The sequence below is a fragment of the Hoplias malabaricus genome, chromosome 6 (genome assembly GCF_029633855.1).
Source record: "Hoplias malabaricus isolate fHopMal1 chromosome 6, fHopMal1.hap1, whole genome shotgun sequence".
In the NCBI taxonomy this organism is placed as follows: domain Eukaryota; kingdom Metazoa; phylum Chordata; class Actinopteri; order Characiformes; family Erythrinidae; genus Hoplias; species Hoplias malabaricus.
Genome location: NC_089805.1, coordinates 32,211,070 through 32,237,522, shown reverse-complemented (window position 1 = coordinate 32,237,522; position 26,453 = coordinate 32,211,070). Strand labels below are relative to the sequence as shown.

The window sequence follows — 26,453 nt, the reverse complement described above, 5'->3', positions numbered from 1 at the left end:
TAGTTAATTATGAATGCATTAAATGGGTAGACGAAAGTATGACTGTATGAACTCACATCTCCAATACTAGTGCATAACTACTGGGGGTCTCGAAGGTGTCCTGAAGACAGACTATATGCGGATGCTGCAGTCTCTTTAAGATGCTGAGTTCCTGCGTGACCTGATCACGTTTCATTAGTTTCTTATTGACCAGTTTGACAGCCACAGTTCTCTTTGATCCTTTCTGGTCACACCGTTTGACCACAGCAAACCGGCCCCTGACAGAACAAAGCAAATATGATTTATGAAGATTACATCAACTACCACCGGTTTCCTGCCTCACTACATTAAATGATAATCCAGATGAAAAGGTTTAAACCATACCTGCCCAATTCTGCCACCTCAGTGTAGAAAGACTCGAAGTTGTCCTTCCACATGACCCGGATTCCATCACTAGAGGGACCTATAAAAGGGTTTAATGATCATTTTTGTTTACTCATATTTAATCTGTATGATGTTCTTATGTGCGGGCTGTTTGTGTGTACTTACTTAACACTCTGAGACTGGCTGAAGATGTCACACTACCTAAATCGTTAGTGGCGATACAGGTGTATATGCCATCGTCTTCTGAGGCCACGCCCACAATACGGAGTGTTGCTTCTCCAGTCTCACTGTATAAGAGAAATAACTGTTCACCAACCTCTATGGGCAAAATGTACTGAAGAGTGATCAAAATGTAAACTCTTAAGCAAGAGATTTTAGCACTGTTGTCCTGATATTAGTGTCAGCTCTAGCACGAGTAATCCAAAAAACAAAGGCAGCATCCAAAAATTAGGATGCATTTTTCCAAATGCCAATGTTATAAATCTCAGTCAACTTTATCCAATGACAAAATAAACACTGCCACATCTGAGTACCCTTTTTGAATTCTTACTGAAGAAATGGCACTAAACAGGGATGCGCCAACCAAATAAAAATTGTGGGCCCATGCACACACACACCGATCTGCCATTACATTATGAAGCCCTCCTTGTTTTCAGACTTAATCCCCATTCACACATGTATGCTAACCCACTGTGTGTTACATTTTTCACAGACTTTAGGCAGAGGCCTAACATGCGTGTGCTCTAGTAAAAGCTTTGGACAATTTCAGAGTCATCAGGTGCATAAACAGAGTCATTAATGTTCAGGGGTATTTTCAGCATGCTCTCCACAGGCGCTGGTCCATGCCTAAAGCATGCGGAGCAATCTCTCATTGTATGCTACATGTGTGAAAGGACCACTCCGGGACATCTCCAAAACGAATGCTCTATGGTTTCACCTGGATTAGTATGTGAAATGGGCTTCTCTGTCTATTCTCTCAGTTCTCTGACCTTACAGAGCACTCTGTATTTTTACAATTAAAGACTGTAGTCCACGTATTGCTCTGCATACTTTGTTTGCTCCCTATCTCCCTGTTCTTCAATATTCAGGACCACACAATAGAAGCAGTACAAAGCAGGTATGATTTGGGTGGTGGATAATTCTCAGTGCTGCAGTGCAATTATCTGGCGGCGATCTGTTTTAGTGGGTGTTGTGCTGAAACAAGTGGATCAGACGCAGATCATGTGTTTAATATTCAATAACAATGGGCTGATACTAAAAAAAGATTCAGATTAGATTAGATCAGCAGACCAAAGACAAAACTATTTACAAAACTGCTAGGCAGCCAAAAAATTGTAATCTTCAAAGAAAAGCTTCTCTGTTATTGCTGCTGTGTGTGTGTGTTTATAGTTAACACTAGAGAAAGATAACTAACATGACCACTTTAAAATCTCCATCGTACCCAGTCTTACTTTCTGCTGTGCAATGGGAAAGGGCAAAAGTAACAGACCAGGGGATAGAGATATTTCAGTACAAAAACAGTATGGTCATGTACCTGTAAGCTATGCTGAAGTGACCATTGTTGGTCAGTGTGGTTTGGTCAGGTCCCTTCCATGTGATGGTGGCTTTAGGGCGGCCACACACTTTACACCTGAGTGTGACACATTCGCCCTTATCACAGGTCACGTCACTCAGCGGGACATGCATCTCAGGAGGCACTGAAGAAACCAGAGAATAAGAATACCACCATTTAAACATGTAAACACTTGCAAATGTACATTTCTGAAGAATTAATCATTTAGAGCAAAGAATTAAACCTACCATCATAGATGTAATTGGGATTTAGAAGCTGCAAAACAAATATGTGAAGTGAGCTTTCCAGAGAATCTCAAAATTTGGCTTGAAATAAGTTGTACTGATGTCACAACAGCCTACCTACCTTTACAGAAACCTTATTAGCTAAACCATCTCTGGACTTCCTGTATCCGTTTTCTAACTTGCCATCTTTCCTCCCCTCTTTCTCTCTCTTCTCTGATTTCTTACGAATGCGAAGGGATGTGTGCCATGATGATGATTTCCTGATGAATTTAAAAAAAAAGAGAAATTCATTTTGTGCTCCTGTACTAAATACCTTCAATACCTTCACCATGGATGGGAAGAAATATCAATGAACAGTGTCTCTCACTTACTTGATGGTTCCCTCTGCAGTGTCCGGGATACTGGCAGAGGTGTGGCCCAGCACATAGCCGGGGATCCAGCCCTCAGCGGCGGGGCTCTGATCTGTGGCGGCACGGAACACTAAGAACATATTCTGCTGGTTGGAGGCCAGGATCTGAACCACCTCACCCTGACACACATTAATCTCATCCTCTTTCAGTGCCACATAGTCCTGCGTCACGAGCATTGTGGAAATATTACTGCTGCTGCTGCTTTCACTCTGTGGACGTCAACATACACACACACACACAAACACAGTCTTAGGCAAAGTATACATACAAACAGTTAGTGACAGCACTTGAAACAGGTTCAGACAGAGGCACAGACAGTTAATAACCTTTACTGCTCTTTCATTACCATTACAGCACCATGCTGATACAGGCCTTTTGGTGTAAACCTGAGAAAACATGCAAAATGGACCAAACGATGGGTCTTGAAACAGAAAGGAAGGAGGAAAGATGAGACAAGAATCCGTGGGAATCATAGACTAGGGATTCATGATTCCTATAGTGTGAATTTCAATTTAGGTTCAAGACAAAATCTACAGAAATATAAATATATATATTTTAGTAGGCTAGGAGAAAAGCAGTTGTATAGTATGAAGATAGAATTGAGACAGAAGTGTCAAAAGACAGGAAAGCCTCGTCCTCTCCAGAATTCCACACACAGAGCATCAGAAGTTAGTAAACGAAGTAGTGCTGGAGATATGCTACAGATGTGCAAAAGCTGGAACCCCAGTCATCAGAGGAAGAAAGCAGACAGACTCCAAGTGGGGTTAGTGAGTGAGTACTTCAGTAGACAAGAGAGGGACAAAAAGCAACAGGATCTTGAAGAGGAGCAGCTGTAGCAGAGCTTGGGCTGAGCTGCAGGATATGCTGAAGCCCATAAATGAATTAGGGCTCTTACCCCATTACTCTGAGTGGACTGTACTGACTGCTCACTGGTGGAGGAGCACGTACTCATGCGGTCAGCATCTTTACTGTGGGTGGAGTGTCTATGGCTTTGGTTCTGATTCGGGCGGCTCAACGTGTCACATGAATCCCCGGGAAAGGTGAAAGATCCTGGTCGGCTGGCAGGGGAGCCTGGCATGGAGCTCCAGAAGGAGGCAGCAGAGGAAGGTGTTGTACAGCCCCCATTCTTAGGCCCTGGGCTGCAGGGCGGGAGGCAGTCTTTAAAGGCCTGGGTGGCCAACGGGATGGCAACTGGCGAGATGGCACTAGGCCTGGGTTTCACCAATGCCAGGGGTGAAACTGCTGCTCGAGGAATTTCTATGGGAACTGAGCAGTCCCGGTTCTCTTTAGAAGTATTCTCCAAAGGCTCTCCATGTTTAGGCTGAGGGCTCCCTGATACCTTCACCTTTGCAGAGTCCCGGCCCATGTCAGGATCTGCAGTACAAGACAGACCTTGAAAAAAATTGTCTGAACCAAACAGGAGTGGGATTTGCAAACTGGCGTTTGCAAAAGATTTTGTGAGATTTAAATTTCGTATCTCAATTTCTCTCAAGAACATTTCAAGGATTCTGGCCTGCTCTTATATTATTCCCCACTTCTTATGTTTAATTAACATCCTAAACATAGGAAATCCAAGTCTTACAGCACCTTATTCAGCAACAATGTCATAAGAGTGTGAAAAAATATTTGGAAAAATGTGTCCTATGTATATTTTGAGAAAGTCTGGATTTGTGATGTTGAGGCCCATGAGGGAGTCTTTGTGTGAAAAATGGATGTATACAAAATTTAAAAAGATGGTTTGATTCAGAACAGAATCTTGTTGGTAAAGTCAAGAAAAGATGGAATTCAATCAGGCTACACTTTGTAAAAAGTGGGTTTGTATTAAAGCTGCACAATATATCTTTTCAGCATCATCACGATGTGCACATGTGCAATAATCACATCGCAAAATGTGCAATGTCACTTGGAGAATCTCTGTCAATTTCTGTGGAAGTGTAGGCTTTAGCTGTCATGACTGTTTGTTTTTGCTTAATGTCAATAGATCAAGCAGAAATGAAAATATAATTTTAAATGATAGAAAAAAAAATAATTTTCAGCATGCATTACAAAACACTGAGGCTGGCACTCTGCCTTATATCTCTGCTATTTTTATCTTACTGACAAACAGGAAGATGGAATCTGCATGCTCCACTTACAGCTTGAACAGAGCAAATACCTGAGATGGGGTCGGGAGGTGAGGGAAAAGCACAGAAAATCAGATTCCTAACAGTTGTTCTGTTTGACACAGTTTTTCACTGATTTCATTTTCCATATCTACTAGTGGCAAATTGCATCTTCCCAATATCATTTAATTTTCTCCAATCTTGAATACACACTATTTGTTGCTAGTTGTTGTGAGTGACATTTTTTAATTTCACAAAATATTTAGCAGAAAAAATTGCAATGTCAGTTTTTGTCCAGTATAGTGCAGCCCTAGTTTGTATTTATAACCTGGTGCTGTATGACAAATAAGATCAGAATTTGGCAGAATGCCTCAAGCCATATTTAATAATAATATACATTTAAGGTCAAAATAATGTCATTTACTACATGATGTACATGACGTCCAATGGCACCTGTACCTGATATTTTGTCGGGACCATCGGGGTCGCAGACTCCGGGCCCCAGGGCGGGAGAATGATGGCGTAGAGGCTGGGGTAGGCGGGAGGGCTGAGGGATACGGGAGGGGCGCGAGCGGGAGCCAGGCATTACTGGAATTGCACCACCTCCAACAGGTGCGCCTCCCTGCCCTCCACTACCTCCAGCCTGACAACCAACAGCAGGGCCACTGGGACCACTCCCACTGCCACCCACATGGTTCCTCTGGTACTCAATAGGAGATGTCAGAGCTGGAGACATACACAGAGAAAATACTTTATTGTTAGGTATGATATGATTTACTCAGCTTCAGTGTGCGCATCTGAAATAAACAGCTGGTACTGTCAAGAGTGCAGGGGAATACTTTCACCCATTTTACCGTTTAGGAAGTTGCGCTGGCTCTCCAGAATCTGGCTGATCTGCAGGGTCCAGACCTGCCGGACTCCAGGGTGGGAGGAGTGCAGGATGAAGGCCTCAGTGCTGCCATTTGACATTCGGGAGATCAGTGTAAACTTACATGGGTCACCATCTGCACTGTCCTCCACACCCAGACAGCTCACCTACACACAGACACTGAAATTAATCAGCACTACCAAGATAACACAATGTTTCAACAAGCAATGACATTTGGACATGAGAACGTACCTTGATGCTGTTCTTATAAAGGAAACCAGGCATTGAGAAACCCCTCTTTTTATCCAGGGGCTCGCTAAAAATAACAATCTGCTCAAAGAGGAAAACTCTTCTCTCCTTCATCCTGCCCAGCAGGCCTCCATCAGAGTCTGAGACCATGAAGGTGTCCTGTAAGAGGAGGCGACCCTGAGCAACTATCTTCCCCTAAAAGAAAAAGCCCAACAGGGACAGAAACAGCAAACTTAGGTTCACCTTTTGATAGAAGGTACCATTTGTTCACACTGGCCTATTTTCAATTTGATCAATGACTGGCTGTCTTACATCAAATCCCTGGAGACGTCCGACATTCATCATGTCGTTGCATCGCTTTGGTACAATGCACATGACCTCTACCGCTTTCTGTAACAAAAAAAGCATCATTGGACTTAGCAGTCTTCAAAGAGCTATAGACTAATCAAGGGTTGTTACTGGCAGTTATTGGTTGTTATGTAATACAATAAACATAGAAAATTCTAATGCAAGTACCTCCAAATCCAGTGAGTCCAGTCCAGCCTTTTTAGAGAACTTCAAAAAATCCTATAAAAAGTACAACACATTTGAACAGGCCAGGCTGGTTAGACAGCTCTGTAAACAATGCCAAACTCAAGCTCACATCTCACAGCTGGGGCACTCATTTGAGGATGCCACATGGGGAAATCAACTGACCTTGAGCAGAAGCTGATACTTCATAATTCTCTGCACTGGTTTGATAAGGAGGTCAGTGATCTGCAGCCTGTGACCTAAACGCTGCTTCAGGTCCTGAAACGTGCAAATCAACATCAAACAGCAGATTGAATTCTTAAAATCAAAAGTGAACTGATACAAGAAGAAAATAAACCCCAAAAAGATCAAAAACAAAAACAACAAATAAAATTGTTTTATTAAGGACATACCTCAAAGTAGGTGTCAATGTACTCCGAAACAATGTGTTCAGATTTGGGTTTGTTTTGGCAGTACACAATGTACATGTGCAACCTCCGCTCCTGCAGTGAGTACAACAACAACAAACGTTTTTTTGTACAACAAACGAGTTTTGTAAAATGTTTTTGTGTGTGAAATGTGTGTCTTGGAGAGATCTTACATGCTTCACAAACAGAGGACCCAGACGATCAGGGTCTTCAAGGCACTTCTCCAGCTCTCCCAGAAAACAACTGGAAGAGTAAAGTTTACAGGCTCTCAGAATTGCAGTCATTAAAGAAGATATTACAGTGTGATTGTGCTGTTAATTTAAAAAGCAAACATTATTCTAATATAAGAACAGTAGGAAGAACTACATACTCTCTGTGCCAGTCATAGATTTGGTGGATATTTCCAAACACAATCTTGTCTTTTCCCTTCATGTCATCAGGGACACCATCTTCCTTCATTCTGGCCATGTAGCCCTGGGAACACAGAGAACCATTACTCTGAATGCTTATTTTAAAAGCAAGGGCCCTTAAAAAATATAAAGTGGCAGAGGTCACTCACCTCAACAACCAAACCTAGATCCCTCACGTAGTCCCTTTCTGTCTCAACCAGCTCCAGGAGTACATAGCTACAATTAAGGAAACAAGGTAGATGTTGAGAATCAATACAGAGTACATAAACTGGTAGTATGAAACTGAATTAAAAGAGCATAAACATACTGGCGTCTTTTGAGGAAGCCTGTCTTACGCTCCTCCATTTCATCGATTGGGGAGGAGGAGGAGAGGAGGGAGTTGTCTGAGGGGTTAAATGATGGACTGCTGCTGTCCCCATGCTCCACAGACAGAGAGCTGGGTCGGTCTTCTAGAGCCTGAGCGAAAAAAGCATCGTTACACACACTCACTAAGCACACAGATAAGGAAGTCTTATTTTAGCGGAATCATTTTCATATTTCTAATAAAACAGGCATTGTTTTCAATCTCTAGCTGTTTTGAAAAAACCACATACACATTCAATTTTTAACTGGAAAAAGGAATACCACTCAAATAACACAGTAACCAACTCAGAACCAAAAAACATTCACGGAGAGTCAAATATCAACATCAGAGATATGACATATGATAGTTATTTAACTACATGGGAGTACTGACACAGCACTGCTCTATTAACCAAGCATACTAAGCAAATGCACATTCACAATTTCACTCGTGTGAAATTGACACTTACCATTTTGCTTTTTACCAGCTCTTCGATGGCACTGACTAATTCTGCAGCACTAGGTGTCTCTGAGCTGGAGGGGCGGACTGAGAGACGGGATGACGTCTGAGGAGAGCGAGGAGGAGAGGATGAGAAAATTGGGTCAAGCGTCATCATAAGCAAAGAAAAAACACAATAAGACATATATATAAGATGCCACATCTTTGATGCTTCCAAGTAAACTCTTCTCATATCAAGATATTATTAACAATGCCTTGATTTAAAACTGGACATTAAACACACTTACACATACTCAACAAATTTGAACAAATACAAAAAATAACTCATTTTACAACATATCTGACTCAGATGTGACAAATTAAGCAAATTCCAATTACTGCACATGACGTTGAAAATAAATATATAAATAAACAAATAAAACAAACAAACAAACAAAGAATCCCTCAAGCAGAGGTGGTATTTGTGACGCTGTCCCTGATTCTGCAATAGCAGAAAACAAAGATAAAAATTCTCCTGTCTCTCAACCTATTTTTCAATGACTGATAATTTAATACAAAACATACCCAACAACTACTAAGTGATTGCATTCAAAGCCGTGTCTGTGTCCAGGCAAATAATAAAAAAAATAACTGTAAAATCACATGCTTTTAAAGGAACATTCCACTAGTTCTTAACACCTTTAGCATTATGTGTAGCAACACACAACTGTCAAACATGTACTTTATATATCAAATATACAGAGAAAATAATAAGAATAATTTATAATTAATAAATAAGAAGCTAATCAAATGGAAGTAGATAATAACTAAGAGTCAAGAGATTGATCACATTTTGTGAATTTACTACAGATGTAAAAGGTAGAGGGCTGTATGAAGCCAGACATAATTAACTTGATGCTGAAAAGCAGTAGTATGTTCCTTTTACTAGCAATCAGCAATAATCCAGCCACAGAAGTGAAATCTAGCAAAACAAAAAAAAAATCTCACCCTTGCTGTGCCTTCCAGACTTTCCAATTTGTGTCTGGGAGTGGCCTCTGGTCTGCTTAGCTTTTACATGCCAATTAGACACCAGAGTGGATAATGAGGGGTAAAGCACAGAGGAAGGGGGGGAGGGGGGATGGGGAATGGGGGGTTGTTAGAGGGGTTGGGGGGGCGAGAGATGCTCTCTGAGATTCAGAGTCATTAGGCACATGACCCCCTCTGACCTCTGACCCACACAAACCAAACCCACATACCCCTGTTTACTTCACAGTGCATGTGCCCTCTAGTTCTCTGAAGCTACATTCAGACAAGTTTGGACAAACTCTGAGGCACCCAGTCAGTTTAAAACAAAAATAATAAGAATAATAATGCTAACAATACCTCCAACATATATGGAGGAACCGGGGTTGATAATGTTTAATTGAAATTGAAATAATATATACATGGAAATAAATGACAAGTCGGATAAAACAAACACAAAACAAATAGTCCATTTACTTAAATAAATAAATAAATAAATAAATAAATAAAAACAAATAAAAGAGATGGGGGATTTGGAACTTGGGCAAGCTCAAGTTTAAATCAACAAGATTTAAACTAAAATAGGAGATCAGGTCTAGATGGAAATGAATTACAGTAAAAGTAAAGCCAGGAAGGTGAACCTGCCAAGTACACATGAGGCAGAAGATATTTTCTACTAGTGGGGTGTCTCTATCTATGTTGCTACTGTCCAATCAAAGCAAGGTCAAAAATAAAATGCAAATAATAGTCAAAGAAAGGGATTTTGCATCTTGCAGCTAAGCTGGAGAATGAGAACAGAAAGAGAAGTGAGATGAGGGGAGGGAGGCCAGAAAGGGAAGGAGTCAAATGGATAGGTATGGGAACTGAGATAAAACAAAGACAGGACACAAATCAACATAATGCTATGGCAAACAATACAGCCGAGAACAAAACAAAAGAGAAAAACAAATTAGTGTCACAAAGTTGTTCTTTGGCAGAGTTGACCCCAGTTACATCCGCTGCATTAATCTGGTTCATAATAAAAAAATGCTCAAATGATCCCAAACAATCACTTGATTTAGACAGAAATATACCAAAATATACAAAATATTTTCTAGCTCTTGCTTCCATAAGGAAGAAGTTGGGACAATCTATGTTGTAGTGTTGTAAATGGGGAGAGGGGGAATTAAAGTAAAAACTCAGTATAGCAGTTTAAAAGAAAAACAAATTGACAGTACAATGACTGAAAAAGTCTTTTTGTGTAGATTTATTCCACTTCTCCACTGCATGGTACCTATTCTGTTCGACTCGACACAGCTCTTCACACTTGGTACCTGGTTGGTTTCCACCATAATCCCCATGCCACCCACCCTTTGCATTGCTCTGTGCCCCAGATCAGTTTATTTTTTTGTTCCTTGTTGAGCAATGCATTTCTCGCTGAAAAAAATAAAGGTTTTTATGAACTGCCATTGTCAAATAAAAACGAATGTGAACACTGCAGAAGCTTGGAGATTTTACAAACATGTAGTTTGTACTGAACGCCTACATTTCATTGGAGACTAATCTCTTTGGCCAGCCAGTGCTCTACAAAGTTTAGTCCCTACTCAGCTTGCTTCACAACAGGAGTAAACAGGGTCTAAATAAGTCCCCCTGGGTAAGTCCCAGGTGCCAGATTTGTAAAAGAGAAAAGCAAAAAGGGCTGAGCAGAGCCGAGTCGAGTTGAGTAGATACCATGCAGTAGAGTCTACCATGCATTATAGTCCAAATCTGTTTACCCTACTGTGCTACTCAGTGAACGCTCTCTCTGGGCCTTGATGATTTTATGATCTGAAAAGTTTTGAGTAAGGTTTCATACGAAAACACACTCAAATTTCAAATTTGTGCCATGATTAGGATGGGTCAGGTTTGTGCTTGTATGTTATCCATAATTATCCTGATTCTAATATCAAACCTATTTGTAGCCCAGGGTAAATGGTGGCAGGGGTGCTATCACTCCTGCAACGGCTCTCCACTGTTGTCACCTTGCTCACCTTGTCGTCCTGGGGGTCTGGCTGGAGGAGGCTATGCTGCTGGATGGCCATGGGTGGGGGCAGGGGAACAGAATCAGCCCCCTCTTCGCCCTCCTCCTCTCCACAGCTCTGCATTCCTGAGGAAGAGGACTTGGAAAGTGTTCCGCTGCTCAGACCCTCATTTCGCACTCTCTGAGGACAGAACATCACACACAAGAAGTGTAATTTCCTGAATTCATAAAGAAAATGATTCTTTACTACATAGGTAGCTAATGCATCATGAAAACAGAATCACAAGCTGAAAGCTCAGTAGCCACAACTAGATTAATGCACCATAATTCACACTATTGGGAAATACAATAAATACAAGCATGGCTTGTATCATATAATCCCAGGCCAGACATTCTCAGAAAAAAACAGTTGAAAAGAGTGTGTGAGCTGACCTCTTCCATTGTCTCATCCTGTGGTGTGGCCGCACTGTCATCTGAGTCCTTCTGAGAACCAATATCTGCGCTTTTGCGGACATCCCGGCTCTTCTTGTGTTTGTGAGCAAGCTTCTTAACATGACCGTCTGCCTTGCCACTGCTGAGTCGTCTGACTGGACTGGTCAACCATTTGCGCAAAGTGTTGCCTGGTCGTTTGGGCCCTGGAGAACTCTGAGAGCCCATTACATGACCAGGCTGCAAGGTGGCTGAGGAGCCAGGGAGGATGGCATCATTACTGCACACTGATAACGTGTCTGAGAGAGGGAAAGAGATACAAGTACTCAGAACCTGTACCTGTAACTTTGTACACAACAAAATACTGATACGATTTTTTGCTATTTTAGTTGCAGTTAAAAGAAATGTATAATACTTCAGTGGTACATATTGAAAGTTCTTATTTGTAATAAAATGATTCCACTAAATATACTATCAGCAAGAAAAGTCTTAAACGGTGCACAATTGCTTCTTCAGTACACTAGGTGGCAATGTGTTCTTTAGATGGTGCTGGAGAAATCAGTGATTTAGCCACTTTCTTAAATCTGTGTGTGTACTCTTTGCCACGGATGGATTTAATGTGGAAGACAAATGATGAATCCACCTTTTTTATTTATTTTTTTGGTGATTAGATGGAAGACATGTCTCCAAGGTCTTCTTACCTTTGTGGTTGAAAATGCCTTCCATTTCCATGCTGCTGCGGGAGTGGGCAATACAGAGCATGGCACACGGCACTAGGCCCTCTAGAGCTGGCGAGCGGTCAGTTGTGCGCACCAGACACCAGTCAGGCTTATCATGGAGCCGCTCCAGCACCTCCACAGTCTGCCCCCTGCGAACGGTCAGCTCATTACTGTTCCCACCCAGGAAGTCATGGATGACCACTGTTAGCTCGCAACCTCCAGACAGCTAAGACAGAGCGAAGAAAAACATCAGGAACAACAGTTCTCATTGAGAGAGCGTATTAAATTGGATCAGACAGGAGTTCTGTGCTGAAAAGGTCGGTGTCTGACCTTGTCACTGTCCAGTGTATTTTGAGAAGTACGGGAGGCCAGAGAGATTGTGTCTGGCTGACTGCTGCCATCACCCTGACTATCCAGGTCCTCTCCATCCCTGCATACATTAAACAAAAAAAAAAAAAAAGTGAACTCATTGTCCACCAGGCTTAAAAGCATATGCAAAAGACAGAATGTCCTTCATTAACGTATAAGCTTTGGTGATGATCTGAATGAGAATAAGTTCTCCACATTCCCCACAGATTACACACTTCTGCAACTAAGGTTTAGTTGCTGAATTTAAGACATTGGGATAAAATAAAATAATTTTTAAACTCTGCAAACAACAATATAGAAATTTAGCAGGTAAGTGAACAAGTTAGTGAGTTAGCAAGTGAGTGAATATCCATCCATTCATCCATGTCTATGTAGCTGACAAGGCAAGATATGTTTGGTGTCTAAAATGATTTTATCTTATTTTTTATTTCATTATTTGTGCATTCTAGCTACAACATCAATGTAGCCTACATGTTTTAGTCCAGGGGTGCACAACTCCAGTCCTGGAGGGCCGGTATCCAGCAAATTTTGGTTATACGTCTGCTCACACACACCTGAGTCAACTCATCTGTTAATTGCCAGGTTTAAGGGGTGCGTTTTAGCAGAGCAATCACCAAAACTTTGCTGGATACCGGCCCTCCAGGACTGGAGTTGGGCACCCCTGGTTTAGTGAAACCAATAAGCTGTGTAACTGTATGTGTAACTGTAATAAAAACAAAAAGAGCTTCAAAAGCATGCGCATCTATTTGCTGTTCTGAGCAATACTGAGCAACATTTACCATAAAACAACAATAGAGCAGAAGAGCATTTGAATTATGAATTACAATTATACGCTGCACAAAACACTTTAAAACTTATTTATAAACCCAAAAACAACTTAAATTCTTTCAAGCCTGTTATGCAATATCAAACATGCTTTCTTATGTGGTTTCTGTCTCTGTTTCAAATACTACGTCAATAATGGCTGATCAACTAGTCTTTGGTTATGGGGGAAAATGTGCAAAGATGATTTTTTCATTTTTTGTCTAATCTGTCACTTATATCTGTCACAATATTAATGAAAAAAATAAAAAATAAAACAGCTGTTATGGATAACTAAACACAGAAACAGACACACCAGAGTAAAAAGAGGTTTCACTGGCCTGGGGTTGTACCTGCGGCCCTTGTGTTTGGCCGTGGAAGGCTTGGGGATGTGAATGGGCTCCTTCAGTGCCCCCTTCAGATGGACTGTGCGCTCCTGGATCACCTCACGAATGTGTTTGATCCAGTCTTGCTTATTCTCAATACTGGACGCCTGTAGTGCATTTTGAAGAGTGGAGTAGGTGTGGGAAGGAGGTAGATAGAGAAAGAAAGAAAGAAAGAAAGAAAGAAAGAGAGAGAGAGAGAGAATACTAAGTTGAGGATGTCATTCACTTTAATTTGTTGTCTATTGTAATCTAAGGTGTGACTGCCAGAGCTGAACTATACTCACCATAGCTCCATGTTTGCATCCCTGACTTAGCTTAATTTGAAATATAGAAGAAAATTTCACTACTTTTTAAATGTACATCACAACATGTGACAAAGTGGCTTTAAGACGTAGACAACACCAACATATGTATGCCAATTTCTGCTGTGCAATATGAATGGTTTCTTAAAGATCACACCTGATTATTGAGAAAACTTATCTATACATTTTATTTAAATGGTTTGGTGTGAGAAAGACAAAGTAGATGGTAGTCACATAAACATTAATATTTGATCTAAAAACGCTTACATTTATCTTCAGTTCTAAATTTATGTTTAATCAGGATCTCATTTCAACTTTAATTTTGAAGACACTTATATTTGATGTGTGAACTGACAGGAAAAGAGACAAGATGTGTTTGATATATACAAAAAATAAAAATAATCACAAGGCAAAGTCTCATTTTGCATTTCAGTTGACAGCCAAAAAGAAGCATGCACTTAAACAGAAAATGCTTAGGGCTGCAGCAAATGATTTCAGTTCTTGGCTAAATTTTCTTTTTTCAACTGTAAAGTGCTTATTCTATTGTGCAAGTATACTGTATTTATCACCAGGTGACTGGTCATAGCAAATAATATATATTCTAACCTTTTTAAATAAGTTGGTACTAAAACATCTTATTGTCATAGATTGTCTTACCATAATGTAGTTCAGTGTGTGGGTGTTTTACTACTAGTCACACTGCTGAGGTAGATAGTTTGCAAATGTAAGCAATTAAACGGTTAATTTAAAATGACACATTAAACCCTACTTTTATTTTACGAGAAAAAATACAACCACCATGGTGTTTTAGATGAAAAGCCCTGTTGGGACATTCTCAGATAATCGCTGCAGCCCTATGAAGACAAACCATTTACAACGCACATCCAGCAGCATTAGGTAGTTATCAAAGGCAATTTATCATATGAAGAAACTGAATTAAGCGTAAGCAGTTTTTGTACAGATATTTGAAGCCCTGGCACATTATATTCCTCTGCGTAAGAACACAAAATGCGAAATGCATCATGTTGAAAGAACCCCCCACCACAATTTTCTGTAGGAGGTTCATATCTAAGTTCAAATCAAACAAGTTGGCGTAAGCATGCCATCTCACCAGGATTAGTAGAGAGAGAGAGAGAAGATGAGGACAGTGATCTCATAGGAACACAGTCAGAGTGAGTGAGTGAGTGAATGAGAGAGAACCATTTACATAACAGCCTTCACAGTGCACATCTGCAGAGAGGGGTTAAAAATAGCCCAGAGAGCTGTCTGACAAACCACACGGAAAGTGCAAGAGAGTTAAAAGTGAGAAAGGAACTAACTAGCCCTGCATACAATGCTAGACCACCACCTCAGAACTCCACACCAGAGCCATGCCAAAAAAGCACAACAGCAGCAAGTGACAAGAGAGACAGTGAGCGCAAGTCGATGCTGCATGAAAAAACAAACAAAAAAAACAGCCGTGATTACCTTAAGGACAATCTTATTGTCGGAGGTTGGAGTCCTTCCTACCCAGAGTGCAAATTTACACGGGTCTCCCTCCACATGTTCAGTAACACCCAACTCTGAGGTCTACACAAATAAACACAAGTGAAATGTAAGAGGTTTGTAGTAGTAAAGTAGTGACTCACTGGTCAGAAATTTACTCTCGCTTTTCATTATTCACTGCTTCTTTCATAGAATTGAGAGATCACGTACAAACAGCTTGCTCTTGTAGATGTATTTACTCCTGCCGTTGGAGTCTTTGACCTCCTTGCTGAAGACAAGTGACATCTCGAAGAGGAAGAGGTGCCGCTCTCTGCCTTTCCTGATCAGAGTCTTGGGATCCCACACCTGGAAGGACTCCTGCAGGATCAACTCTCCCTGAGATTCAATGTTCTCATCAAAGCCTGTGGAACAGCAAAAATTGACATCAGTGATTACAGTGCTTTTCTGTATTTACTTCAAAGTTTGTTCCATTTTTGCTGCAATAACAGCTTCCACTCTACAACTGTTACACTAGATGCACAACAGATGGGCATACTGTTGAGGGAATTTAATTTAATTCAATCACATAGCATTGCTGAGGTCAGGTACAATTACCTTCTAGCATGCTAAGGTGCATGGCATCATTGGCTCTCTTAGGTACACTGAGCATGACCTCCAGGCCATCTTTGATTTCTCCTTTGCCCTCCTCACAACAGGTCAGGAGTTCCTAAACACAAAGCAGACCAGCATCACAAAACATGACCAATATATTTACTGTGAAATGGATGCCAGTCATAAAGGGGTGTGTAGGTCATGGACGTGCTTACCTTGAGGAGCAGCTGATATTTGGTTATTCTCTGCACTGGTTTTATCAGATATGAAGATATAGAGTTAGCCAGACGATGCCTCTGCTGGATCTCCTGTAAGAACCGAGTTAAATATATATATATATTTTTTATTTGGTCATTTGCCATGTTCAAAACTATAGTTAGAAATTATAACAGAAAAAATGTGCTTACATCAAAGTAGGAACCAGCATGGTCAAGTATAAGCTGAGTGGAGTCTGGTTTGTTTTTGCAGTAGTTCACGTACATCTGGAACTTGTCAGCCTGAAACAGAATAATAGCAAAGTTTAATGGGTGCTAAAATATAACATTTGAAAATTTTCTTGTATAATAATATATAGGTTAACATAAACCTACCCAGGTAACAAAACAATGGCCCACATCCTCCGGAAGTTGCTCATACTTTTCTAGTTCTTTTAGAAAAATACTGCGAATATACAGAGACACAATTGTAAGAGTTATTAACACTTACATCACAAATGCTCCTTCAGACTCTTCGACACATTTTAATGAACAAACAAAGCATGAAGCTCTTGAGAAAAGAGGCCTACAAACGAACAAATCAAACAAACAAACTCACTTGTGATGGAATTCATAGAGGTCCTGCATGTTGCCAAAAATGATGTGCTCTTTGTTGACAATGCCTGGAGGAATCTCCTCTACGCCACTTGTCATCTCCCATAGATATGTCTGTACAGGACCAGAGAACAAATCTGTTAGCAGCATAATTGGATATAAAATCGCATTGACATTAAGATAACCAGTATTCTTGTTAATATTACTTACATCCATGCATTCCCTCAAGTCTCTCACATAGGCCTTCTCTGTCTGAATCAGCTCAGCCATGATAAAGCTAAGAAGCACATGGGAGGAATGATTACACACCAAGAATGTAAAACACAAGACCTCCTATATTTTAAAGGTTGTGTCTAAAGAACTAAGCAGTATAAATAAAATGTAAGGTAGCATTTAAAGTAAACTATCCTATACTATATTGAATGGTTAAAAAAAATATGATGTAGGAAGGCTGTGAACACATACTCCTTTCTGCGAGCAGACTTGCGCTTCTCCTCATTCAGCTCATGGGCAGCATCCCTTAGCTTGACCTCTGACCCTGGAGCACTTGCAGGGATAATATCCAGTTGCAGTTCCTTACTCTGAAGAAAAAATTGTTTTATATATAAATGTTGTTTTATTCATCCAAGTGTTTTTGTTTATTTTTAGAAAATGTTATTGAGAACTTGTTTATCTTGCTGAAATGTGCTTAGACACCCTGGTGCAACTGCTGCAATACAACTGTAAACTAAGGTAAGCACATAGAGCAAGGCCCTCAGCAACAGTCGTCAAATGTTACAGACCATGACAGTAATTTTCCTTCTAACACTTAAGAAGCCAAGGTTAAAAACAGATGAGCTCAATCAGGCTGAACATACTGCTTTGTTGGAGTCGGAGGAGATGCCGAGAGCTTTCTCTAATGAGGTCCGGTACTTGTCCATGCGCAGGGAGAAGTCTCTGTAGCGCTTGTCCACAGCAGTCACCCACTTTTTAATCTCAGCAGCATGAGCATGACCCTTATCGCAGAAGCCATCTGCCAACTGGATAAGCAGTTTCACCCTCTCTTTGGTTTGCTGAGGACGGAGAGAGCAAAATGTAAGGTTTCAGAAAGCAAGCTTGGAGGTGTCTTCAGCTAAAATAAAAATAAACTTGTCCTTTTTTGAATCCAGGAAATACTAATATGATGTAAAAAATCAACACTGGAGCTGATTAAAGAAAAAAGATACTTATTTTAAAGACATAGTTCAGCTACTTTAAAGTGAACTTACTCCTGGCACAAGCAAAGTGAACATACATAGTTTGCATAATATCCACAGGAAAGCACTGCCAATAGAATGGGCCACTGTAAAGCATTTATATGTGAGTCTAATACTACCTTGCCATATGCACCATTCGGTACCTTTGGCATGAGTTACACATTTGGTAGTGTCCAAATAATCAGCTTATCATTCCATCATTAGTATGTGACCTTACTAATGCCCTTGAGGGGGAATAGAATCAATATGAATCTAGATGGAGGTACAGAAAAATTGATCTGGACTATTGTAATATGTGTAGAAGCCTGTGCACTGAAGTAAAAAGGTCACCTTAGCTGTGATGTGGAAATCCTCATGTTCCTTTAGCAGCTCCTGGGTGTGGTGGATGCTGGAGCCTGTGGATGTGTGTGTGGATAGGTAGAACTCTCCAGTGTCATGAATCCATTCAAGTGCCTAGAGAAAACACATGCTTAATAGAGTTCACAATCAACCAATAGACAAAGCTATTAATGAGAGCATCGCTATCAGTATTAAAAGATATGAAACCCATCTCAGACATAATCTGAAAAGACAAAGCTATGCAGTATCTGAAGATGACTGCTGTGTGGAAACAGGAATAATACGTCTAATCAGGATGTGGCTAGTCAAAAAGTAATTAAAACCTCCCCGCTTTCTTCTCAGTCTTCTAGTATGTGCAGCTTTATCTCATGGGCAGAAAATGCAAACGCAAGTCGGCAGTGGGGGAGGGAGAGCAGAGGGAATATGCAGGTGAGGTGTGCGTGCATGTGTGAGATACAAACCTGTTTCGCACTGCGCTCAAACACCACATACTGCTGGCACTGGTCCAGCCTCCTCTTCCTCATGGTCCAGAAGTGCAGGACACGGTTCTCCCTCTGCAGTAACTCATTCAGGATGTCTGCACATAACATGTACACATTCATGAATGCACACACAGTTCATAAATCTTAGCCAGAGTGCTTAATATGGTGTGTATGTCAGGTGAAAGTAAAGTGATAGAGCCCTGCACTGGGACTGTGTGTCTAGTTCTGCAATGCTGAGGCCTGACCCACTTACTGTTTCCAGATCCATGAGTCATTACAGCACAGAACAGATCAGGGCCACATTCACACTACACCCTCCAAACTGGGCTAAACTAGGTCTAAGTGGGCCAGCTGATAAAATCACATCTCTTGTGAAATGATTCCAACCTGACAGTGTCATGCCTTGCCACTAGATGTCACAACCGAGCCATTTAGTCGAAGTTAGAATAAATAAATATATAGGTGAATAAAGCAAATAAAATCTTCCTCCTAGGGGCAAAACAACTTTGTTTAGGCATGTCTACAGAGACACAACAGACATAGATACATATCCATAAACAAAGTAAAATAATACCTGCAAGGGAAAGATTTATGTTTCATATCTCCTAATCACAAGGATGGTGCTATAGAAGATGTAGTACCACCCTTCTGGTCATCCACAATTCACACTGTCACATCTAAATACGTTACTAATATTTTGTGTTGAATATGCAAAGCTGTATACTCTAGTCCGAGGACTTTATAAGCAAAGCATTCAAACAGGATAATAATATACTTTCCTAGCCTTTTTGTAAACAGGTCAAATGTGTCTGTTCATACATTCATTCATTATCTGTAACCCTTATCCAGTTCAGGGTTGCGGTGGGTCCGAAGCCTACCAGGAATCATTGGCCGCTAGGCAGGAACACACCCTGGAGGGGGCGCCAGTCTTTCACAGGGTGACACACACTGACACTTTTGAGTCACCTATCTACCTACCAATATGTGTTAGCGGGACTTGAACCCACAACCTCCAGATCCCTGGAGCTGTGTGAATGCGAAACTACCTGCTGCGCCACCGTGTCGTCCCTCAAATTTGTCTCTGATGTAACTAATACCCATTCTTCAACAGCTGCATTACGGTAAATTTGTGGGGAGGGAGTTAACTTACTTTTGACCTGCTGCTCAGGAGCTTTAACATGACTCAGCATCCCAGGCATGTTGACACTATTCCGGTGCATGTATTTCAGGAACACATCAGCATTTCGTCTGGCCAAGGTGCATGCCTGAATGGAGATGCATATATATACACGTGAGTCACCAACTAATTACAGTCCATTAAAAAGCTACGTTAATGTAGCCTCTAGACAAATTACCTTAAGGAAGGCTTCTTTCTGCTCCAGATGCTTGCTGATCATAGGAGTGACATGATCTGTCTCACAATTGGGCCCCAGTTTGTCAGCCCCTCCACACCAATCCTCCTCCCGCTTGTACTCCTGCTCCAGACTCTCTAAAACACTACACACCTGCACAACATACAAAAGTAAAGATTACAGCTACAGCTGCACTGAAAACATGAGCATTCAATATAAAGAAAACTTTAACTGACTATCCCCCATCTGTTAGCAATCAAAATCTTACTTCAGTTACAACATCCTACTATCTCAAGAAGTTTCACTGTGAATTTTTATTTGCACTACAGTGTTGGGAGATCTATACTGTACTTGGAAAAAAAAAACATTTTTCTTACCGTTCTTTATAATAAAATAAACATTAAGTACTGTAAGTAATGAATAAATACTTGGCAGTAAAGCTGACTATGTTTAATTAAAGCATTTCACTTCAATTGAGCATCTCAGTGCAGGCTACTGCTCAAAACATTTCTCCACAAAAACAGACACATCAAACATTAATGCATGTGCTTTTATCATTTTTTTCCCCACTCCAAGTATTACATTTCTGATGACATAGGCTCCATGCCAGTACGAAGTTTTGGATTAAAGCCAATTGCATGATTGCTACTCTTATTCGTTTATTTATTTGTATAATAAAGGTTGGTCGTTGATTTCACACCTGTTCAGATGTCTTGTAGAAGGCCACAGAAGCATTGACAAGTTTGAGGCGGTCCTCCATCTTGAGCATAAGCTGCTGCCAGTGGGAGGCCACATTCTCTGCACAGTCACGGATCATGTCCATGTCGTAGTGATTGGCCTGCAACAGCGTCTCCGCTTTCTGCTGCACCTGCAGAGCACTCTGGTGGGTTTTCTGCACACATACAGAAAGCAGAAGATACATTCAGAAAACAAATGCAACAGAGAAATGAGAATAGCATGAACATTTCAAGATAAGGATGCAGCTACTCAAACAGGAGAAGGCTATATTAATTTCAGTAATAAAAAGGGTAAGTACATAAAATCCAAAGCACAGGAGAAAGAAAGGGGATTTAACTTCATTCTTTAACACCCTGCAAACTACAATTGAAGGACAAGTATGTGGCTATTCAGTTTTTCCTGCACTCTACTGGGAAAGCCAAACCAAAATTGATAACTAAAGGAACCATTATGTTTTGTTGCTTTGTCTGTAAGTTACTAATATAACCTCTCCTTCATAAACTGACATAACCTGTACTTAATTAAACAAAAGAAAATAGAACTCTGCAGTCTGTCTGTGGAAGCTGGGAGACAGAAGGGGAACTGATGCTTTTCAAAGAATTTCAAACAAACAAAAGTTTAAATGAAAGGAGACCAAACTAAATATGACAAAAGTATGAGAATTACATCAGTTGATGCCTGTTTTTAACTGGAAATTTTTTTAATTTGAGAGTCTATAAGGGTACTTGGGAAGAATATACACAAGTCTTAACAGGAGGAGGTAAATGAAGGAATCTGAAAGGGAGGGAAAAGAAGAGATGGGAAGACAAATTAACTGACCTCAATAGCATGCTGGAACTGCTCATGTTCTCTCTGCAGCTGCTCAGCTTCCTGGAGAGAGCTGGCAGTGATCAGACCAGCATTCAGCATGGACTCTCCGTTACGGATCCATCCAAGCACCTGAAAAACATAAACATATACTCTTTAGAGATATTTTACACACACACACACACACACACACACACACACACACACACTTCTTTTCACACTTAGCTTCCAGCAGCAAACTTTTTCAATTGCCAACAGAGCTGAAAACAGTAAAAGACAGATGCCTCAAGGACCTCTGGAGTTGAATCCACTAGTGGATTACCTGCTTGACTTCAGCTTGTAAGTGGCGCAGTTGCACACACTGCTCTAGGTGGCGGCGATGTTGCTCTGCAGCCACATCCAGCTCCTGTTGCTTTTCATGCAGGAACTCCAACAGATCCTGTACACGCGTAGCCATGTCCACATCTCGATCACACAGTAACTCCACACCTTCACAAAGAGACCAATATATATATATTTTTTTTAATATATCTCTGGTCAAATCTGGACCTTTAATCCAGCTTCCGGTCCTGGATTATGTGAACAAATAATGTGATAACTCTTGGTGTCAGCTGTTAGTGAGGACATCCTGGGTTAAAAAGCAGATTGGAATATAGCATTTTCTACTCTTCTCCTTTGAGTCATTTAGTCATTTAGTTGTCAGACAGATAGGTCACTCAGGCCCAAAGGGAATCTTACGTAATAACCTGCCTTCTTCAGTGTGATCTGAACTGAAAATACCTTTGACAGTTTAGTAATCAAGAGAGCTCAGCACAGACTAGAAATGCAGTGAACTGCACAGTGATTCAAAACCTAAAAGATAACACGAGATACGTAAATTGTAGAGCCAATTTAAATGATCACAGTCAGATCGGTGGAGTGTGCCCGAATTCAGAAGCCAGTCAGTACAGAAGTGTATATATGTAAACTAAACATATATACAAATGAGCCAAAACATTAAAATATATTAAAATGTGATTCCAACCCTTTGACCAGTTATTCCAAATCTAGTCTAGTGAATGTGTGTGCATGAAATAAAGAGCTTTGGCTTACCAGAAGCCTGCACTTCATTGACATACTGCAGTAGCTCCTGGCCCTGGTGAATGACATCGAAGGTAAGGTTGTTCATGGTGAGGGCTTTGTCGGCATGATGTTGTAGTCTCTGTTCAGCCAGAGTCAGATCTTCTGTGTCAAAGTCACTCATCTGCTGAGACAGCTCCTCATTCCATGAGTCCAGATCGGAGATGATCTGTGGGGCAGAGAGCTGCTTAGCACACAAACTGTCAAACTCTCAGAGTCATAGATTTCATTCTGATCAGCACCGACAGTTGTGTATAAGGACACAAAAACACATACATGGATAAAAGGGCCCCTGTAATACAATTCTCTTTTCAAAAGCAGCAGTTCTGTGATTTCTAAAATTATCCAATATATTTTTAACAACTTGTAGTTTATTAACAGTTCCTTAACTTGTTCTAATGACAAGAAAATCGTCTTTGATATATATATATATATATATATATATTTATATATATATTATATATATTTAACTATTTAATGTCAAGAAACTTTAGTGAATGTTATTCAATATTCAAATTTCTAATGATTTATTAAGTTCCAGGGGAAAAACAACAGATAAATTCTATTAGATTTCTTTTTAATATTTACATTTTTAAGCAATTCTCACATACAGTGGTTTTATTTTATTATTATTATTTTTTTAATAATCTTAGACAGACATTAGCCAGAGCATACTATGAGACTGGACATGGGTGTGTTAAGCATGCAGGGTGAAGAAACTCCGGGTACAGGATCAGAAAACAGTTCTACAGCTTGTGGTAGAGCTAACCTCCCCCTGGCCCTCATACACTACAGTCCTAATGTGTGCATGTCTTTGAATAATCAGTTCTGGCTACATATTCTACTCAGCTTGTGAATGCTACAGTTCATTAATTGCTGCTTAATTGCAGATCAGACAGCAGGGAGCCTGCAACTACAGCTGCTAAGCTTTATTTCAAATAACAGACACAAACACAGGAGCAAAAACACACACAACCTTTGAATAAGCACAAACCCAGAACACCACAGGGGCATTAAAAATGTCTTAGAGGCCTAATTTGAGGTTGACAATACAACAGCATCAATGTTAACTAAAATAATATTTGTTCTCTTTTTTTTACCTTCAAATGTAAAAACAAATCAAATTTTATAAAGCTGTCTATTATCCAGAAGTGTGTAAACAGTATCTTCAGTCATAGTAGTGTATTACAAAAAAAAAAAGAATTCAAAATCTATCCAAAATTTGGAGATGCACTAAATAACTTCCTTCAAGAAAACATAACAGGGATTTAAGAATCACTGCAATGTCAGAGATTTCCACACCTTATGTGCTGCAACAGAAAATTCAAAAGACATCACACACATCACCGTCACCCTAGGCCAGAAGGCAGGTGGCAGAGCATGACTCACGTCTATGGCATCACGCTCAAAGATCCTTAGCTGCAGGAAAAGCTCCAGTTTGATCTTCCTCTCCTGGAATAGCTCCTCCATCTGAGCCTGTGCCTCATCCAACTGCTGAAGCACACTCTCTATATGGTTTATGGAGCTGTTGTGTGGGGCCTTATTGCTGGAGATAGCAGAGTCTCTGTGAAAAGGGCAGATGGTAAGTATACTATATCTCTGTGTTGTTTGTGTTTAAGGTGTAATTCCTAGAGAAAGTCTCAGTTTGCGGAAGACCGTAAGGTTCCTTGTCTCCATTTATCATGATTAGATGATTAGAACTACTAACCAGTCAAGTGTAGGACTCTGAGGTTAAGTTGACAGTTCATTAACACTTTTCTGAGCTAATAATGAAACCTCTATTTCTGTCTAAAACCAATCCAATATTATTTCTTTAAAAAGCTATAAAATGAGACACTCAAAAGGAGCAATCAATCATATTTACCTCCAAAAGCAACATCAGTGATTACTTTTTACATTTTAAGCACAACTCACATGGGATAAAGTATAAAACTTCTTTGTAGTCCTTAAATTAACCAATTTGTATGATTTGTAAGTAGGTAATAAAGAAAGAATGTATCATATCAGTCGCCCTGTGAAGTACTGGTGCCCCCTCCAGTGTGTGTTCCTGTCATTCGCCCAGTGATTATGGGTTGGCTCCGGACCCAACGTGACCCTGAACTGGATAAACGGTTACATGCCATGAATGAATGTAATTCAATTTTCTCTTTAATAGCCAATCAAAAACTTTCTGCTAATACGATATATGATTTTTAAAAGTTTTAAATGTGTAGGTTGATCTGTAGTTTAACTTTATATAATTCTACCTAGTGGCCATGAGCATATTGTTTAAAAGTTAGTGTGTAGCTTCACTGCAAAACTATAATATCAATATTCCTTTTATGTTCAAGAGGTAACTTTAGGGCTAAATTAATCACTTTAAAAATGGTATTATATTTCACTGAATTGGACAAAAGAACAAACCAGACTATATTTGAAAATAACCTTGCAAATTCAAATAAGTGTTACTTACTAATTGCAATTTTCGATCATTGCTAATAGCATCCTTTTTTGTGTTTAGGCACAATTCATTATCATCAAGCACTAGTGTAATAATCCCTGTTTCAGGCTGAGAAATAGAATCAGGAAGAATAATACTCTTGTAATAATACTATTCCCCAGAACCTCATGAAGGACTATAATTTAATGAAACATACAAGGAGTCACATAATAGCCCCACTGAGGCCTAAATGACAAAATTTTATTTAATCACACAATGTAATAATTTAAATTCACGGCTATCATAATAATAATAATAATCACTTTCATCATTAGTAATAGCTGTTTCTCTATTGATACTATGCAGATTTAACAGGCCTGTTCCCATGGAGATGTGGTATTAATAACTTGAAGCAGTGCTTCACTGTGTTTCACAGAGTAGCAGAATAATTAACACATTTGTGATGAAGGACCACACAAGATCAAATAGAGCAGCGATGTTTTGATGACTGGTTTGTGTTTGAAGGGAGTGTTGCTGCTGGGCTTGGAGCTGAATATGAAGTATTGTGCGTCAGCATCCTGAGAGTGTGTGTGGATTTTCTCTGTAGTGCATGTTGGCGTACGAGACAGTGAGTTGGGAAGCTTTCTGTTTGTACACTTGTTCACAGAGTGGTTTTACTCTTCTACATAATTAGCTGAGTGGTTACTAAAGCATGATTATATAATAAAGTAGTACATGTGTGTATGAGTTTGAGAGAGAGAATCTTAATCACACAACCATCTCTTGGTATTCTGCTTACACCTCTTAATCCTTCTGTCACCTCATCTCTCCACTTCAAACATCCTCAGTTGTTTCTAACTTAAACTCCACCTTTTATCCAATAGCTTTGAGAAATAAGACTGCTTCCAATAAATAACTGGGTATTAATGTCACAAGAAGCTAAAAAGATTTTTTATAATAAATATTTGTACATGTTTGAATAAAAACATGGACAGAAATAAAATAGCACTAAATATAGCGCTTTAATGTGTGATTAAATCAGTCAGTACTGAATTGGAACTGCAACCACATGCAATTACATGAAATGAGAAGAATGTTGGAGAAATGCATCAGCAATTTATTGTGCATTGA

At 40.0% G+C, this 26,453-nt stretch overlaps 1 protein-coding gene across 3 annotated transcripts in view; it reads right to left on the bottom strand.

Annotated features, from left to right (window-relative positions):
- trioa (trio Rho guanine nucleotide exchange factor a) overlaps positions 1 to 26,453 on the bottom strand; it is a 107,310-nt gene that overhangs the window by 2,939 nt on the left and 77,918 nt on the right. Inside the window, exons 14-58 of one of the 3 annotated variants that reach the window (XM_066673966.1) lie at positions 24,293 to 24,467; positions 22,877 to 23,072; positions 22,107 to 22,273; positions 21,797 to 21,916; positions 20,940 to 21,131; positions 20,243 to 20,392; positions 20,038 to 20,152; positions 18,867 to 18,982; positions 18,397 to 18,519; positions 17,689 to 17,883; positions 17,297 to 17,412; positions 17,042 to 17,108; positions 16,836 to 16,945; positions 16,613 to 16,682; positions 16,430 to 16,519; positions 16,238 to 16,330; positions 16,026 to 16,137; positions 15,642 to 15,832; positions 15,414 to 15,515; positions 13,929 to 13,958; positions 13,600 to 13,751; positions 12,419 to 12,518; positions 12,071 to 12,314; positions 11,373 to 11,668; positions 10,951 to 11,121; positions 7,950 to 8,045; positions 7,445 to 7,593; positions 7,287 to 7,353; positions 7,098 to 7,201; positions 6,901 to 6,970; positions 6,713 to 6,802; positions 6,486 to 6,578; positions 6,306 to 6,356; positions 6,102 to 6,179; positions 5,793 to 5,984; positions 5,527 to 5,707; positions 5,132 to 5,398; positions 3,466 to 3,944; positions 2,532 to 2,779; positions 2,282 to 2,420; positions 2,164 to 2,191; positions 1,898 to 2,060; positions 529 to 650; positions 364 to 442; positions 57 to 257 (exon numbers count right to left, since the gene is read on the bottom strand). In XM_066673966.1, coding sequence (XP_066530063.1) covers positions 57 to 257; positions 364 to 442; positions 529 to 650; positions 1,898 to 2,060; positions 2,164 to 2,191; positions 2,282 to 2,420; positions 2,532 to 2,779; positions 3,466 to 3,944; positions 5,132 to 5,398; positions 5,527 to 5,707; positions 5,793 to 5,984; positions 6,102 to 6,179; positions 6,306 to 6,356; positions 6,486 to 6,578; positions 6,713 to 6,802; positions 6,901 to 6,970; positions 7,098 to 7,201; positions 7,287 to 7,353; positions 7,445 to 7,593; positions 7,950 to 8,045; positions 10,951 to 11,121; positions 11,373 to 11,668; positions 12,071 to 12,314; positions 12,419 to 12,518; positions 13,600 to 13,751; positions 13,929 to 13,958; positions 15,414 to 15,515; positions 15,642 to 15,832; positions 16,026 to 16,137; positions 16,238 to 16,330; positions 16,430 to 16,519; positions 16,613 to 16,682; positions 16,836 to 16,945; positions 17,042 to 17,108; positions 17,297 to 17,412; positions 17,689 to 17,883; positions 18,397 to 18,519; positions 18,867 to 18,982; positions 20,038 to 20,152; positions 20,243 to 20,392; positions 20,940 to 21,131; positions 21,797 to 21,916; positions 22,107 to 22,273; positions 22,877 to 23,072; positions 24,293 to 24,467 — 6,390 coding nt within the window. Of the gene's footprint in view, positions 1 to 56; positions 258 to 363; positions 443 to 528; positions 651 to 1,897; positions 2,061 to 2,163; positions 2,192 to 2,281; positions 2,421 to 2,531; positions 2,780 to 3,465; positions 3,945 to 5,131; positions 5,399 to 5,526; positions 5,708 to 5,792; positions 5,985 to 6,101; positions 6,180 to 6,305; positions 6,357 to 6,485; positions 6,579 to 6,712; positions 6,803 to 6,900; positions 6,971 to 7,097; positions 7,202 to 7,286; positions 7,354 to 7,444; positions 7,594 to 7,949; positions 8,046 to 10,950; positions 11,122 to 11,372; positions 11,669 to 12,070; positions 12,315 to 12,418; positions 12,519 to 13,599; positions 13,752 to 13,928; positions 13,959 to 15,413; positions 15,516 to 15,641; positions 15,833 to 16,025; positions 16,138 to 16,237; positions 16,331 to 16,429; positions 16,520 to 16,612; positions 16,683 to 16,835; positions 16,946 to 17,041; positions 17,109 to 17,296; positions 17,413 to 17,688; positions 17,884 to 18,396; positions 18,520 to 18,866; positions 18,983 to 20,037; positions 20,153 to 20,242; positions 20,393 to 20,939; positions 21,132 to 21,796; positions 21,917 to 22,106; positions 22,274 to 22,876; positions 23,073 to 24,292; positions 24,468 to 26,453 lie in introns of those variants that run through there. The other 2 variants (XM_066673969.1, XM_066673967.1) reach the window with 2 other exon arrangements.